The sequence below is a fragment of the Lactuca serriola genome, chromosome 9 (genome assembly GCF_051521515.1).
Source record: "Lactuca serriola cultivar US96UC23 chromosome 9, Lser_US96UC23_V15, whole genome shotgun sequence".
Classification (NCBI taxonomy): domain Eukaryota; kingdom Viridiplantae; phylum Streptophyta; class Magnoliopsida; order Asterales; family Asteraceae; genus Lactuca; species Lactuca serriola.
This window is the reverse complement of record NC_136416.1, coordinates 199,538,469-199,555,043: the sequence shown is the minus strand read 5'-3', so window position 1 is coordinate 199,555,043 and position 16,575 is coordinate 199,538,469. Positions and strand designations below refer to the sequence as shown.

Sequence of the window (16,575 nt, the reverse complement as noted above, 5' to 3'; positions counted from 1 at the left end):
GCGGTTCGTCTTGGGTATTTGAATACGTGGGGGAAAGATGATGATAATGTGTTTTGATTAACAAAGATGAAAGAATATTGTTGTACTTTAAAGAAAACATACCAAATAAAACAAAGGTGAAAGAATTTCTCCAAATAAAACATAAGGAATTCCGTGAACTCGTTAAATTTTATAGATTGTTTAAAATTCATTTTTATTTTTTTTTATTTTGTCAACAACACACAAGTTTTAATGAGATTTACATTCTAATTTCTCCAAAAATTTTCGAATTCCGTGAACTCGTTATGTGGCTTTCTTTGATATGACTTTTGTATACTTTTAAGTAAGTCTTTTATTGTACATATAACCTAAAATAGAAGTGCTTTTATGATGTTAATTCAAATAGAACATTTAAAAGGGTTACAACACAACTGTTTTGAAATATATCGTGTAACAAAAACTACTAAATAATCCCAAACGACAGAAGCACTCACGATCACATGTCGTGTCACTCTCCCCCTCCTATTAGCCAATGGCATCTCCTCACTTGTTCCATAAAGCTTTCCCAATTCTCGGTTTCATTCATACTGGCCAATGGCATCTCCAAAGTGCCTCACACGTACTTCCTATCATCATCATCTTCACCAAACCAACTATCTTTCACCGAAAGTTTTTTCAATCAGTTGCAGCATAATCAATACCAAGAAAAACTCCATAATATCTTCCACCTATAGGAACCCCAAAAGAACAAGAAGATACGAAGTAATAGCTAACAACAACAGCAGTAGTACAGAAACTAAACATGAAACATATGAAGGTGTAGAGAAGAAGAAGAAGGAAAGAAGGGTTAGGATTCTGATCGCCGGCGGTGGGATTGGTGGGCTGGTTCTGGCGTTGGCAGCAAAAGAAAGAGGGTTTGAGGTTATGGTGTTTGAGAAGAATTTGAGTGCAATTAGAGGGGAAGGAAGGTATAGAGGACCAATTCAGCTGATGAGTAGTGCGTTGGGTGTGTTGATGGATATTCATATGGGGGTGGCGGAGCAAGTTATGAATGCAGGGTGTGTCACCGGAGATAGGATGAACGGCCTTGTTGATGGAGTTTCCGGCGACTGGTAAGTGGTAAATTATTTCTCTTAATTACAAATATTAATCATGTATGATATAGTTATATATGTTACAAAGTACGTTTTTATTAATAGTTTATATATAAAAAACTTATCTATCAATTTATTTTAAAAGCTCGGATTTTATGTACTTATGCAGCTACATATATATTTTATATGATTATATATTATTTTATATAATCTAAAGGTAAGGGATTATTGATCTATTAAATCGTGACCACAGAAATTGATAAACGACCAAATCATGGATTGCATATACTAATTTGTAATAAAATAGAAGTTTGAAAGATTTATACAACATAAGAAGACATGCAGTAGAAAGTTTGTACCAAAAATCCTATTAACTCTACCACCAACAAGAATTGCGTGGAACAATATATGTAAAACAAAAAGCCCAATAAAATAAGAGCATTGATGTCTCATAAGGATTTCAATTATATAATATCAGTTTTTACAATAATATATAAAGCTAAAACTATTCGTCGGCTTCTAGCCCAACGGTATTCGGTGTTGTCCTCCCCTTTAAGGTCGATGGTTCAAGTCTCATTGTGGGCATAGGTGAAATAATCTAGGAGTAGTTTAGTATATATATATATATATATATATATATATATATATATATATATATATATATATATATTTGTATTTACCGTTCCAAAAAATAAATAAAATAAAGCTAAAACATAATTGAAATTTATACCAAAATCATTTAAACATTTTAGTTTTTTATAACAAGGCGCACCATTTTAACTCTATTGTAATTGAGAGCAAAAATCCACTGTTTTTAATGACTAAGTTTTTTTTTTTTTTTTTTTTTTTTTTTTTTTATTAAATTTCAAATAATATTTTAATATAATAATTACAATAAATATAGTAATAAATAGATATCGATGAACTTACTTTTTAATTTTAAAATTTGTAAAATTAAAGATTATTAGTTTGTTTTATTTATTTCAATTATTTGTTTAAATTTAAAAGATAAAAAATATTTATGTTATAATAATTCATTATTTTCTTATTTTTTTATAAATTTAAAATTTTCAAATATTTTTACCTTTATATTTAATTTCTTTTAAATTAATTCATATTTACAACTATCTGATAGTAGTTTGTTTAATATTGTTTTGCTCTTGGAAACAATATATAGAAGTTTAGAATCTCTATGTGCCGGTTTAAAAGGCCACTTGATTTTTCAATTCTTTCTGGCTCTTTGCTACCTGCTAGTGCTTTGTATAATATATTGCTTTGTTGTTAAAACAACAGAAAAATGTTACATTTAATCTTTTAAACCAATAGAATATCAATAAAAAAACCACATAAATATCAACCATATTAACATGGATATAGTAATTTAGAATCTCATTAATAAATCATTAATTTACATCTACATATAATAAATTAATAAATATCGATATTTAATCTAATATATAATAAACTAAGAATAATAAATATTAAATTTGATGAATCAATAAAAATTATTAACATGAAATTACAACCATAATATAAAAGGGCATCAAGCTAATTGTTTCATTTTCCTCTCCATCACATCAATAATAATATATGATATACATTTGTTTTTGCAAGGCTTTCAGTTTAAGCAAGACCATACGTGACCTTTCAATTTCGATTTTGCAAGAGATAATAAACACTTGTTATTGTGTTCTTATACCATCCACATTCGCAAGGCTTTCAATTGGTCAATTAAATCACAAAATCAATAAAGACAAATATTTCAAAGTATGAAACAATTTTGATCACATAATTCCAATTATTGCAAGTTATGAATTATGACAAACAATTAAAAAATACTCAAATATTCATGGATGAGCAAATAAACCCTCATTGTGAATTTCGACAAATATTGTTTATTCCATGTTAACACGTCGAAATAAAATTTTTTCGAAAATTACGCATTTAATTTCACAAAACCAATTTACAAACATTTTTGTCAAATATCAAATAACAAATAATGGCTGATGTCTATCACAAGAAAATTACAAGCAAGCCATATAGTTTTTAGTCAAGATTATTTGAACAATTATATGAATCAACTTAGTTGACTATTGTTAATAAATTGACATAAAAAAATTTGTTTTCAAAAAAATTCTGCTTTATTCTAACATCACGTTTGATGCATTAAAACTATAAATTTTCATTTTCTTTTTAATTTTTGTATTTATTACCAATTTTCATGGAATAAAATTGGTAATAAACTCTTAAATTTATAAATTACTTATGTTTTTATCTCAAGTATGTTGTTTTGTTATTTTTCATATTATATGTATTCTTATCGAAAAAAAAATTTATACATGAAAAACTAATTAATTAAACATCATACTTATATTTATATAATGTTATTTCTTTATATAAAAGTTTTTTTTATATCTATCTACACCGTTTAAATATATAAAATGTTTTTTTTAAAAGTATAAATATGTTTTTTAAAATATATATATATATATATATATATATATATATATATATATATATATATATATATATTTACGTATTTAAAAAGATAGATACACTTTTAAAAATATAAATGCTTACTATGTTTTTTACTAGTAACTATTTTTAAAAATATAAACATATATATTTCTCTCTCTCTCACACACACACACACACACATATATACATATATATATATATATATATATATATATATATATATATATATATATATATATATATATATATATATATATAATCCGTACTTATGCTTCAAAAAATATATTTATACTTCTAACGATACATATAGAGAAATCTCCGATAAAAACTTAATATTTTGGGACAGTTTACGGTTTAATTTCAATATTTATTTTTTTAACATCAAAGTCCAGATTATCTAATTATATACGATAATTTATCATTTTATGTTGAAAAAAAGAGCTATTTCATTAATTTATGAAAAATATAAAATAATCGTGCCTTTTTGTTCAAAAAATAAAAATCAGGATTAAACCGTAAACAGACTGAAAATATTAAGACTTTACCGGGGATTTTTCATATATCTATACTTCTAAAAACATAAAAATACATACTTGTGATATATATATATATATATATATATATATATATATATATATATATATATATATATATATATATATATATATATAACGTTATTTTACCAAATTATTACTACCTCATGAACAACACCTAGTTTAAAAGTTAATACCAACTCTATTAGCTTATATACTAAGGCCAACGGGGTATGGTCACATGATGTTCACTAGAAAAATGATATCACATATGCGCCACATCACCCCACAACCACATGCTCACCACACATTCACTAGCCTTGGAAATGGTTATCACTAGACAAGGTTTTTTTTTTTTTTTTTTTTTTTTTTTTTTTTTTTTTTGTATATTTAGATAAAATAAAAAAAAAAAATTAATAACATAATTAGATATTTCACGTTACATAAAACATAAAACATAAAACGTAAAACATAAAATTTCAAATCTAGATTCCGAATAACCATAAAAAATAAAACTTAAAACCTAAATAACTAAAAAAACATAGAAATTAAACATAAATATTATAAACGTTAAAACCTAAAATTCATGCTTTTCCCGAACTTCTTTTTGGATTTTCAGAAACGCGGCTAAATTTTCCGGGTTGATATCTGGTTACGGCTTCATGTTTAAAATTTGAAGATCGGTGAGTGCTTGTTTCCAGCGCCGAGCATTTTCCGTTGACTTGTATTTTTGTTGTAAAAAACTTAGAGTTTTGTCAATTTTGTCCGCAAGCATGTCTTCGTTAATCGCTTTTCCACTTGAAGACACCGCTTATTTACCTTTATCCCTTCCCGGTGGCCGACGAAGTTGGACTTCCGGTGGACCCTCCCCTTCGATCCCATCGAAGTCGTCATTGAGGTCGACACTAAAACCCACATCAGATTCCGAAGTTCTTGGCCTTTTGTTGGATCCGGTGGTCGATTCCGAATGTGAAATCTCCGGGTTAAGGACCCATTTTGGACCTTTACGACAAATTTCCCACGCTTTTTGGTGGCCGAACGCTTTACCGCCGGTGACAACTTTGAATTGTTGGCATGCGGTTGATAAAATATTGAAATCGTTGCTACCACTTTTATGCATATTTTTCAGATTTTCAAATATGCCGTTAAACTTGGTGCACGCCGCTCGTAGTTCACGCCATTTTCCGTTGACCGCGTCGTGAAAGTGATCTAAAACACAAACCCAAAAACTGATTTCCATTTGTGCGTTGCCCATCCTTGAGTCACACGATATAGAAATCCAAGCTTTAGTTAAAGCTTCCTCCTCTTCTTCGATCCAAGTTGTTCCTCTTCTATTTGTAGTTTTTCCTTTTGATTTCCTACGCCTAGATGGTTGTGTCTCTTCGACCCGGTCGTCCTCGTCGTTGTTCAACTTTATAGTTGGGGATTGAGAACAAGGGACTTGAGATGGTTGTGTTTGGAATTGTTGAGATGGTGGTGTTTGGAATTGTTGAGATGGTTGTGTTTGGAATTGTTGGGGTCGAAATTGTTGAAAACCTTGGAATTGGGATTGTGGTAATTGTTGTTGGAAGTAGTTTGGTTGAAATGAAATGTTGGTAAATAAATGTTGATGCTGGATTGGGGATGTTAGCATTTGAATGTAACTTTGATATTGATCATTTGGAGTGGTTGGGGTTGTTGGGGGTGTTTGGAGTGGTAGATGTATTTTGAATTTGCTCCATATTTTTGAGAGATAATGAGATAGTAGAGAGATATTATTTGTAGAGAAAGATGTGTTTAGTGTGTTTATGTGTTTATGTATATATAGTATAGGAAATAAATTAAAAAGTTTTTTTTGTTTAATTAAAGTAACGGTCAAAAAAAGAAAAAAAAAACGGTCAAAAAAAATTAGCCAATCAACATTTGCGTGACCGTCCGTGACACACATCAATCCGCGTCACATTCACTGGTAGGGGGGGGGGGGGGCGGTGTTCACGCATGAAAACCCCCGTACACATCACTCTTACGCGTAAAATAATACCACATACCCCTTGGCCTAATACCTGCAATAATGACCATAACAAAGGCACACACTAATACGTTCTCTCTCACACACACAATTCAAGTCTAGAGTCATACATAGATGCCTAGTTAACTTAAACCAAGACTTGAATACCAACCAATAATACAATTTAACCCAAAACAAAGTACATCTAATTTTTATTTTATAACAAAACAAATGGTTATTTTTTTATAATAAACAACAATAGACAAGTAGTTGTCAAAATACATAATACCCAAAATATTTCCAAGGATGGAGCCATGTAATTATAGCAAAAAAACAAAAGTATACAAGAACTAGTATGTCTTCTATCATTTAGATGCACTCTTACCTCTAGTATTATCTAGTCTTAAAAATTCATATAATAAATAAACGCTAAGTTTCACAAGCTTGATGAGTAATAAAATTATCATGATACATAAATACAACTACTAACAACAATATTCATAATATGCAAAATTAAACATGTTATACCGCCTTTAACATTTAACATCAAGTAGTTAGCTTTGCTAATTATATTCAAATATAATTGTCCAACTATATTTAATCTCAGCTCTCAGCTTATGGACAACTTTATCAGTCATCTTGAACTATGACTGTTTAAATAACCCTAATAAATATATTTGACTATATCTATTGATTTCACGTGTACACCGCTCGTTGCTATACATAATTCTGCCAGATATATTTTGCTATAATTAATCAGTTTCATTCAATCATTACTTAATTTCAATTAACATCTGATATAATTTGATCATTAATATATGATATGCTAACATGGAATTTATCCTTTATCAGGGATCTATAAGATTACTGACCTTGCAATAGCTTAGATATTTGAAACCTTGGTGCATGTAATCCTGTCTTTGACCTTGCTTTTGAAGTCGTCAAAATAACATACAAATCTTGAGTATTAGAATTCAAGATACCACTCAGTTATCTGTAGACTTGATTTAATACTTCATTAAGTCATAACACTTAATTACATATAAACCATCTACATTCCATAAACTAGATGTTCATATGTCTTAATTCATTAAGACATAAGCTACATATCATTGAATCATCATTTCATCAATTTGCATATCATAGATAAATATTTGAAGTCATTTATACATGACTTAATTTATTCATCCAAACTAATTATACTTGATATATAGTTCATTTTTAGGTCTTAATTATTCAATTTATGAACTCAATTTCATTCATTTCATAATTCACGCAACTTAGGGTTTGTGATTAAAATCTTCAATTCTACATACCTTGAACTCCATGCTTCATTTATGGTGTTTAAGACTTGAAAACATACTAGAAACACTCTAATTCATCATGATTTCTAACATACATGTTTGTATAGGGATTAGGGTTGACTCCTCTTTTAATCTAGCTACAAAATATGAACTTAGCAACAGATTATGGAGCTTAAAATTAGTATAGGAGTGTTATGATCAACCACTATTTTCATCCTTTAATTTCTCTTGCTCCTCTCATTAAATTTTTTTAATGTCGGTTATAACGTGCCCACTCCCTCTCTTTAAATTTCACATATCCTTAAATGGCATCACGTAATGTAAAAGTGTGGTACCTAAATAAACTTTTTGATAAAAAAAAAAGAGAAATTAAATATCATCCTACATTTTGTTCCTACTTTTCTTCCTACCTATTTAAGATGATGACAAGTGTACAAATTCAAAATATCAATCAAATTTAAATTAAATTTAATGACACTTGTCACCATCTAAAATAGGTAGGAGGATATTATGAACAAATAGTAGGAGACTATTTAATTTCTCTAAAAAATATATTTGACCAAGAATCATAATTTTAGGTAATAACAAACCCCTAAGAGATCTTTTAGTTTGGACACACACATTTTTGTCCTATTGATTCCTTCATAAATAACATGTGGTGCCTTACAAAACTTATTTTTAAAAAAAAGTTCTTTTATGAGAACACCTTAACTCTTCATTAAATTTGGAAACAAAAATGTTTTCTTAGATTTTATAAACATATTCATTTTCTATATAAAAATGATTATTTTGAAAATTATTTTTTAACTAGTAGAAACAATTTATCAATATATATATATCCCACTTGAATATTTCATAAAGATTTATTTTTCATTAGGAAATATGTTTATGATAAGATGTACATGCAACTGTTTGTAAGCTTTTCACAATGTTTTTGATAATGATGCCTTTATGACATCACTAAAATCATTTTGTGTAGCCTAACACAATTGTTTCTAAAATGATATCTTCTTTAACACTTCTTTGTATCTCAAAAAACACAACATGATTGTTATAATTAAATAGATATAATTTAGGTTTTGGTTTAATCACCTTTAAAACTAATTAACATTAGGGGAAAATGTATCAACAAAAAAATTTTCATTCTTACTAAAAGAAAGAATCAAAAGCTTTAACATAACAGTTTTTTTTGGGACAACGAAGCTAGAAATAATCGGAAATTCTTAATAGGAAAGAAGACGAAGGGGTGTATATTGCATGAGTGGGTTGATGGAACGGTTGAGTAGAATATATGAGTTATGTTTCAGGGGAATGAGTTATCACACCCAAAAACTCTGGTTCTAATGTTGGCCCGTATTGCTTTTCGGAAAAACTGAACCATTTCATTTTATTTATTAAATAATACTGATCATATTAGTAATTATCGCTTAAACTATATAAGGGCCAACATTTTTGTCCTAAATTAAAGTAGTGTCACTATCATTTTGTTTTGTGGTTTTTTTTAAGATCTAGTGTTGAGAGTCATTTCCGTATTCTTAAACATTGTTTTAGATTAAAAAACCATATAAATAGTATATATTATGTATAACCGTTAAGATTATATGGAAATAATTGTAGTAACACAAACAAGAATAAAAAAAGGAAAATGTTGAAGCTTATTACAACATAATATTCTCATAACAAATTTGTCTACAACTGAATATTTCCTAGGATAAAATATAGAAACTAAAAGGAGAACTTTTGGTAGTTTTGTGATTAATTCTAGTCGACATGTGATACATTTGTATTCGTGAGACGCACGAGAATACAAGTTCAGTGAGTCGAAGCAATTTCGATTTGCATTTACACCACCTTTGCATGCATACAAAAGAGTTTTAGTGTTATAAGTCTTACAAGACTAAGAAGCCTTACTACTTATATAAACACTCCCTTTTCATTCCTACCTATACTTAAAACACATTAAACTTCTTATTAAATCTTTCAACTATCCCACTTTAATGATTAATTTCTCATTCATCCTAAAACTGTTTTGGACGTGTAGAATACATAAACGAAGGTATCACGAAGAACACAATATATAATCATTTATCCATTTTACTAATGTAAAGGGTTTTGAATTTATATCCAAAATTATGAAAAGTCCATTTTTTTAAATAGGTAAACCCATTTTCCCAACAAACATTTATGTAAAAATGGTAAACAGTATCGGTACAGCCTATGAATTTCTCATATAGCATAATATTACACACCTGGTATTTTTTTTTTTTCTAATTTTTACATGAGTTCCAACATTATAACTGCTACTATCTTTACTTTAATTTTTTTTTAACATAATTTAAGTTAAAATACAATAAGAAACATTTGAATTATTGATAGTTTCAACCCTTTAGGCTTGCCAAAATTGATCTCCTGGCTCCTGCAATTAAGAAAGGACTTCCTGTGACTTTGGTAATATCAAGAACGACATTGCAAGAAATCTTACTGAAAGCTGTGGGAGATCACATTGTGTTTAACAATTCTAAAGTTGTTGAAATCTCCCAAGATCCTCATAAGGTCAAACTCCCTTTTCAATCATGTATTCTAATGTCATATAAAGTTCACATTTTTTTGTTCTTTTAGCCATGCCTACATTTATATGTCTCATATACATCTTGAAAGATATATGTGTTTTATAATAACACTGTACAATAATAAACTTTTGTAGGTCGTGGCAACCCTTGATGATGGGCGACAGTTTGAAGGTGATATCTTGGTTGGAGCTGATGGAATTTGGTCGGAGGTAACCTTTATTTATTTTTTAAATATTTCCTATATCAGAATCTGTCATATATTTACTCCTTTTTATGCTTCATGTTTTATATAGGTGCGTAAGAAATTGTTTGGAACACAAGAAGCAAGTTATTCTGGCTATACTTGCTATAGTGGATTAGTAGACTACGTCCCTTCATACACGAATTCTATTGGGTACATATCTATGCTTAGCATGGAGATTGGCAATTAACGAAAGTAATTAACACAAAATTGTTTAGGATTTCATAATGAAGAATTTTATTAAACTCCAAGATGTTCTCAAGGCTTACATTAATTCTCATCTATAAGTGCATTAAAATTTATTTTTAGTTGGTTGGATTCAAATTTGATAATATTGTCAAATTTCTAAAACATATAATGGACCGAAAAATAATGAAATCAAGATGCTAGTTAATCATATGATTTTTCAAAAATCATGGAAACTATGAAAGTTAATTAACAGCTTATCCTATGTTTGGCACACCTAAGCTAGTTTAATTTTTTGAGGTTTTTTATGTTGTCATATTTGGAAAATAAAAAATTAGATTATAAGCTACTCAAAATAGCATTTCTCTGAGCTTATTAAGCCTTTTTAAAGTTCTCCCAAATATATATATATATATATATATATATATATATATATATATATATATATATATATATATTATCTTTATTTCGTTTTATATATTCTAGCTGGCTTATTGGACAGTTTTACCAAATGTTATTTTTTTTATTGGTTAGTAAACTTTTTAGCTAGTCTACCAAAGAAAGCCTAAAACAAAATAATTTAGAAGAGGAAACGAGAATAAATTGGAAAAATTCAAAGATTGAAGCTTAGTTACACTGTTATGATCTCTGACCCATTATTGAAATGTTTATGTACAAATAAGGTGATTTATAATCCCCAACATATCAAAAGTTATGTCCGTTTAGAATTAAGCATGTTTTCATCCTTTTTTCCTTCTTCCAATTATCCATAAAAGAGTTTTCTACGTCCTTGATATGATCCACATCTTATATATTTACCAACTATGATAAAATTTAAGTCATTCATTTTCATTTTTCAGCTATCGTGTGTTCCTAGGGAGGAACCAATACTTTGTTGCTTCTGATGTTGGGAATGGAAAAATGCAATGGTACGCCTTCCATAAGGAGCCCCAAATAGGCAGTGGTACTTTGGAAGGTAATTAATGAATAAATACTTTATAAATATGGTAAAAAGACATACAAAGCTACAATTATATGTTCCTTTAATTGTATTTTTATGCATAAGAAAGTAATATTCTTTTCTTTAGACCATGCAGGTAAAAAGGTAAGGCTGACTAAGCTATTTGGGAGTTGGTGTAGCGATGTGACTAGATTGATAGCCAAAACAAGAGAAGAAATGATTTTACGAAGGGATATATACGATCGAGACATGATATACTCATGGGGCAAAGGACGTGTTACACTTTTAGGAGATGCTGCTCACCCTTTGCAACCTAATCTTGGGCTAGGTGGTTGCTTGGCAATAGAGGTAAAAAGATTGAATGTATTACAATGGTAAACAAATTAACTCATGCATACGTTTCATGTAAACTTTTAGTAATTAATATGTAGTTACCATATTAAGAGACTATATATTTCAATGCGTTTATGATTTGTAGGATTGTCACCGATTGATTCATGAACTGGAAAGTATCAAAAAAAGTGAATACAATGCTATCAAGTCGATTGATATTGCATCTGCACTTAAGAGGTACTTGAAAACATTTATTGCTAGCAACGATCTCTATTTTTTCTGTGTATCAAATAATTAAATTTTGCACATGTGAATAATAATTTTTAACAGATATGAACAGAAAAGAATGTTGAGGACGATGATTACGCATGGAGTGACTCGTATGGCATCAAAAGCACTTAGTGGTTACCAATCTTTCACATTCTTGTCGGCATTTCGATTGCCTGTATGTTGGTTCTTCTTACTATGCATGCATTCTTCTTGTTATAATTTCCTTTTCTAAATTTTGATTAGTTAATTAATTTATTCTCATTCCGTAGGTACAAGTTTCTGAATTTTTACAAATGGTTTCATCATATTTCATGACTTGGTTGGTAGCTGGTGAAGGTTAGTAAATCATCTCTCTTTCTCTACTTTTGGCCACAAATATCGATTTTATTGTATTTTAATCTTAAGAACATTATGAATGATAACATTGTTTATTTTGTTCTAATTTTTTTATTAAGGTCTTGAAGGGGTTGTACATTCTTATTTATACAATCTTTCTTTTAAACAGCTGATATGTTGAAGAAACAAGATCAACAGATCGAAGGTCAAAAACACAAGGTTTTGCTCCAATATAATAGGAAGAGATATGAATAGCAACACGAAAAGGCAATAAGTGAACACCCATGTAAGACGCAAGACCTATTCTAAAACTTGTGTGTGATTTAATAACCACCCATCAATTTTGAATATTTTTAAATTGCAACCACGCAATAAGTGAACACCCATATAAGACGCAAGACCTATTCTAATACTTGTGTGTGATTTGATAACCACCCATCAATTTTGAATATTTTTAAATTGCGACCACCAATATCCATAATGAAAAGATCCTTATGATACCATTTTTATATTAGGGAATGAAAAGTATCAATATAAAGCAGCTCTATCACTAAATGTAAATCAATGAAAGATTACACCAAACAACTTCCTTAGATTTCTTTTGATTGTAGTGTCAATGCGAGAATCTTATTATCACCATTCCTACACACTTTTGTGATAAGAAACCTTTACAGGCCTTGTTAAGGAACCTAAAATAAAAATATCAAGGACCAATAATTCTGAGAAAAAAATCACATCAACAAGAGAAATACTACAACACACCTTGTTTTGTGAAACTCCAAATGAACACACACTCCAAGAAAGTTCCTCACACTTAGAATTTGCATATATGTCCCCATAGAGCAGCACTGCATAAGCCCAACAAGCAATTCTTCTTAACCCAATTTACTTTATCACGCCATTATATATTAATAATGTCGCATAATACTAGAGCAATTAAAAAAAGTTATAATTTAAAACATAAATAAATTTGAGCATAAAAAAGGTTGAGATTGCTTAACGTTTTCATGTATATTTAAATATGCCCTCTTCAGCTCAACTTTGAAACATTTTTCAATTTTCCACATAAGTATGAATTATGGAAGCTAGTTCGAGACTTAGGTGCTGTTTCTTTTTTCTGAGGCAAAATGTCTGCAGTCTGCGGACCACATCGGTAGACCTCTGCAGTAGAAGAGGTAGAGCAAACGTCTACAGTCTGAAAAAACAAGACTGTTTGTTTTTTTAACATCTGCGGGCTACTAAAATAAATTGAAATATAAATAAACTGATATTTTAAACTTCAAAGTGATTTTTAATATTTTTATGACATTGTTATAAATAATTAACGAATCTAGATCAACTTTTATTATTATTGTATAAAAAATAAAAATAAAAATGATATGAATTAACGTATATATTTGATAAAAACCAACAACTTTGGTTGCAAAGTTATAACTAAACATTATAATTAGTGATCAAAGAATTTGATATATAAATGGACTGAAATAAACTTCGATTTTTTCAATTAAATCTATTAAAAACGTACCATAAATATGTTCTAGAGAAATTGACGATACTGTATTAAATAATATTTTACAAAATTTGGCAAAAAAAATATAAGATTATATTATGATTTGTTTTTTCATTTTTTATATAAACAACTTCAACGACTATTATCGTAATAAATCTTTATTTACAAATTTGTCAAAAATATCATGTTTGTATCGTCGAACGTTTTTTTTTTTATGTTTTGTAATTTTTTTTCAAATATTTTATCATTAATAAAGTTGGAAAAATATAAATTAAAAAAAAACTTAAAAAATAAAGATATATATGTTTTTTTAGGCTAGAAGATGTCTGAAGATGTTAGAAGGCTCTAGTCACATCTGCGCCAAGAAGAGGGCGAGCAGACATTTTTAGGTCTGTAGTCTTCAAAAAAAAACAAACAGTCTGTGAAAGCTAATGTCTGCGCGTGGTCCGCACGGCGCAGACAGAAGAGGCTACGCAGATCTGCAAACAAAAAACAAACACTACCTTAGTAATCACATCTATAACATGCTCCTTTGAAGTAGCCTTTTTAGCCTTAACTACACCTTCCAAAACCTTTTATTTGACCAAATACACATCTATTTCAATGCGCTTGGTTTTTTCATGGAAACCAGGATCCAAACTCGGCCAAATAGTTGAATTATTATCAAATAAAATTTAAACTAGAAATTGCATTATATATTCAAATATCTTATACTCTTTACAACCTAAAAGATTTTACATGTTACAAAGCCAAGGATCTATATTCTAGCTCAGTAGAAGAATGAGACACATTGGCTTGTTTCTTGTTCTTTCGAGATATCTAATAATTACCAAGAAACAAATAAAAAGCAATGATTGGTCTTTATGTACTCAAACATCTTTCCCAGTCAGCATCGACAAAAGCCATAATTTGCAAGTTCTCATACTTATTTATTGTAACTACTATGCCACGATTTTAAGTATCTATGAACTCTAATGCCTAATCTTAAATATGAGTTTCTAGGAGAGTGTATGAATTGACTAACCAATAAGTTGTCAATATCAAGTAAAATTTGTTACAATTCATCTTTAACATCAATTTCTTTATTACTGATTATAGTACACAAATCAAGGGGTGTATTTATAGTTTTATTATTGTTGCAATAGACAAATAAATGGATGTATTTTCAGGTTAACAATTTCCTAAGTCTTTAATTTTGAGTTTTTTTAGAAATGATTTTACTCTGTCAACTTTCTATTAAAATACATCATCGAAATAAACTAAAAGGGAAACAAAACAATTGGTTTTTGTTAGATAATCACTTTTACTTCGACAAAAGTGATACTCAATTAAAAAAGGAAATTAATGTTTTGTTCCATTTTCTTGGAGCTTGCTTAAGTCCATATAAGGCTTAAAGAAATTTACAACCTCTAGTATTATTTTTAGAAAAATATCCATGAGGCAAGTTCATATAACCATCTGTAAAACCTGTTCTTGAGTATCAATCGAAATTAGAATAATTGGTGCAGAATCCCAATCAAGTGATTAATGCAAAACGGTTATTATGAATTAAGAACACAATTATCAAATCTTCAATGCACACTATATTCAAGAATAATCTAGTACATAAGATTCTTAATGACTCTCGGTTCTCTCTTCTTCTTTAAAACAGGATCTCAGCTCCTTAGAATGACTAGCAGCTTACACGGCTGAAACAATAAGATATATATACCTATACCTAGTTACAAAGGACCAGCCCAAAACACAACCGAAATCCTTATAAAGCCCACTAAAATCACAAGGTGATTTCGGTCCAAACACCACCGAAAACATGGTGTTTTTGGTCCTAGACCGAGAACTCTAAAAGTTATCAAAAGTAAAGTATAAACCATAAATTAAGTCCTAACAATCTCCCCATTGGTTTATAGTTTTTTTTTTCTTTTTCAATCTTCTCTTTGATCTTGACTTTCAGCTTTTGTCTTGATCTCTTCACAACTTCAAGATGAACATATGAATTTCTGCATGAATGACTTCATCTTGAATAGTTGAACTTCCTTTATAAATTGAATTTGAACACACATTAGGAATAGAGGCTTCTTGTATAGGTTCTTCAAAATCAGCACTTTCAGCTTTGGAATACTTCAGATATAATTACAAAGAGACCGATTCTTTTGGATCACTTAATCAGGTTCATAAATAGCAGCAAATTGATTGAGGATGCTTCAATGCAATTTGTCACATAACTTCAAAAACAACTTCACATTGCTTCTGAGGTTGAAAGATTGTGTGTTGAAAAATAATATTCACTTATTGTTCCTTTGAATGAATATTCTTCATCGACCATAGATGCGTCTTAAAAGTAACCATGACTAAAAAGTCCATGTGGATCACAAATTCATAAAGACCTGTCTCACCACAGTTGTTTAATGACCCAACCTTGGCTCAGAAAGAGACTACTCACAATATTCGTGTGAACATGGAGGAACGCATTGCGATTTGTTGAGTATCAGAGAACTACTCTTGGCTATTTTTGATGTTAGCCCTTGCATATCCTAGATCAAAGATCTCAATACAGTTATTCAAGTTAACAAGTAAACTTGGCCCTTGGTGAGACGTTCAATGGTTTCTGAATCTCAATTGAGTGTACCATTCTAGTGCCAGTGAGAGTTAGTTAGGAATAACTCACAAAACCATCTTGTGAAAAATATCCGAAGACATATTTCCACAGTTTGGCATGACACGAGGTCAAGGCCCTTTTGTGACAACCCGAAATTTTCTATCCTGTACAGTCAAATACTTCATTGAATGTCAAAC

At 29.3% G+C, this 16,575-nt stretch overlaps 1 protein-coding gene across 2 annotated transcripts; it reads left to right on the top strand.

Moving 5' to 3' along the window:
- Positions 1-523: 523 nt before the first annotated feature.
- On the top strand, positions 524-12,682 carry LOC145073325 (zeaxanthin epoxidase, chloroplastic-like). 2 transcript variants are annotated; one of them, XM_079019874.1, is made up of 10 exons: positions 524-1,091; positions 9,766-9,928; positions 10,080-10,154; positions 10,239-10,339; positions 11,233-11,348; positions 11,470-11,681; positions 11,812-11,903; positions 11,997-12,111; positions 12,206-12,272; positions 12,442-12,682. In XM_079019874.1, the coding sequence occupies exons 1-10, from the start codon at positions 574-576 to the stop codon at positions 12,525-12,527; spliced, it is 1,545 nt and encodes a 514-aa protein (XP_078876000.1). In that variant the 5' UTR covers positions 524-573; the 3' UTR covers positions 12,528-12,682. The 2 variants fall into 2 exon arrangements, with proteins under 2 accessions (XP_078876000.1, XP_078875999.1); XM_079019873.1 differs by having other exon boundaries at positions 525-1,091; positions 11,461-11,681.
- Positions 12,683-16,575: the final 3,893 nt, after the last annotated feature.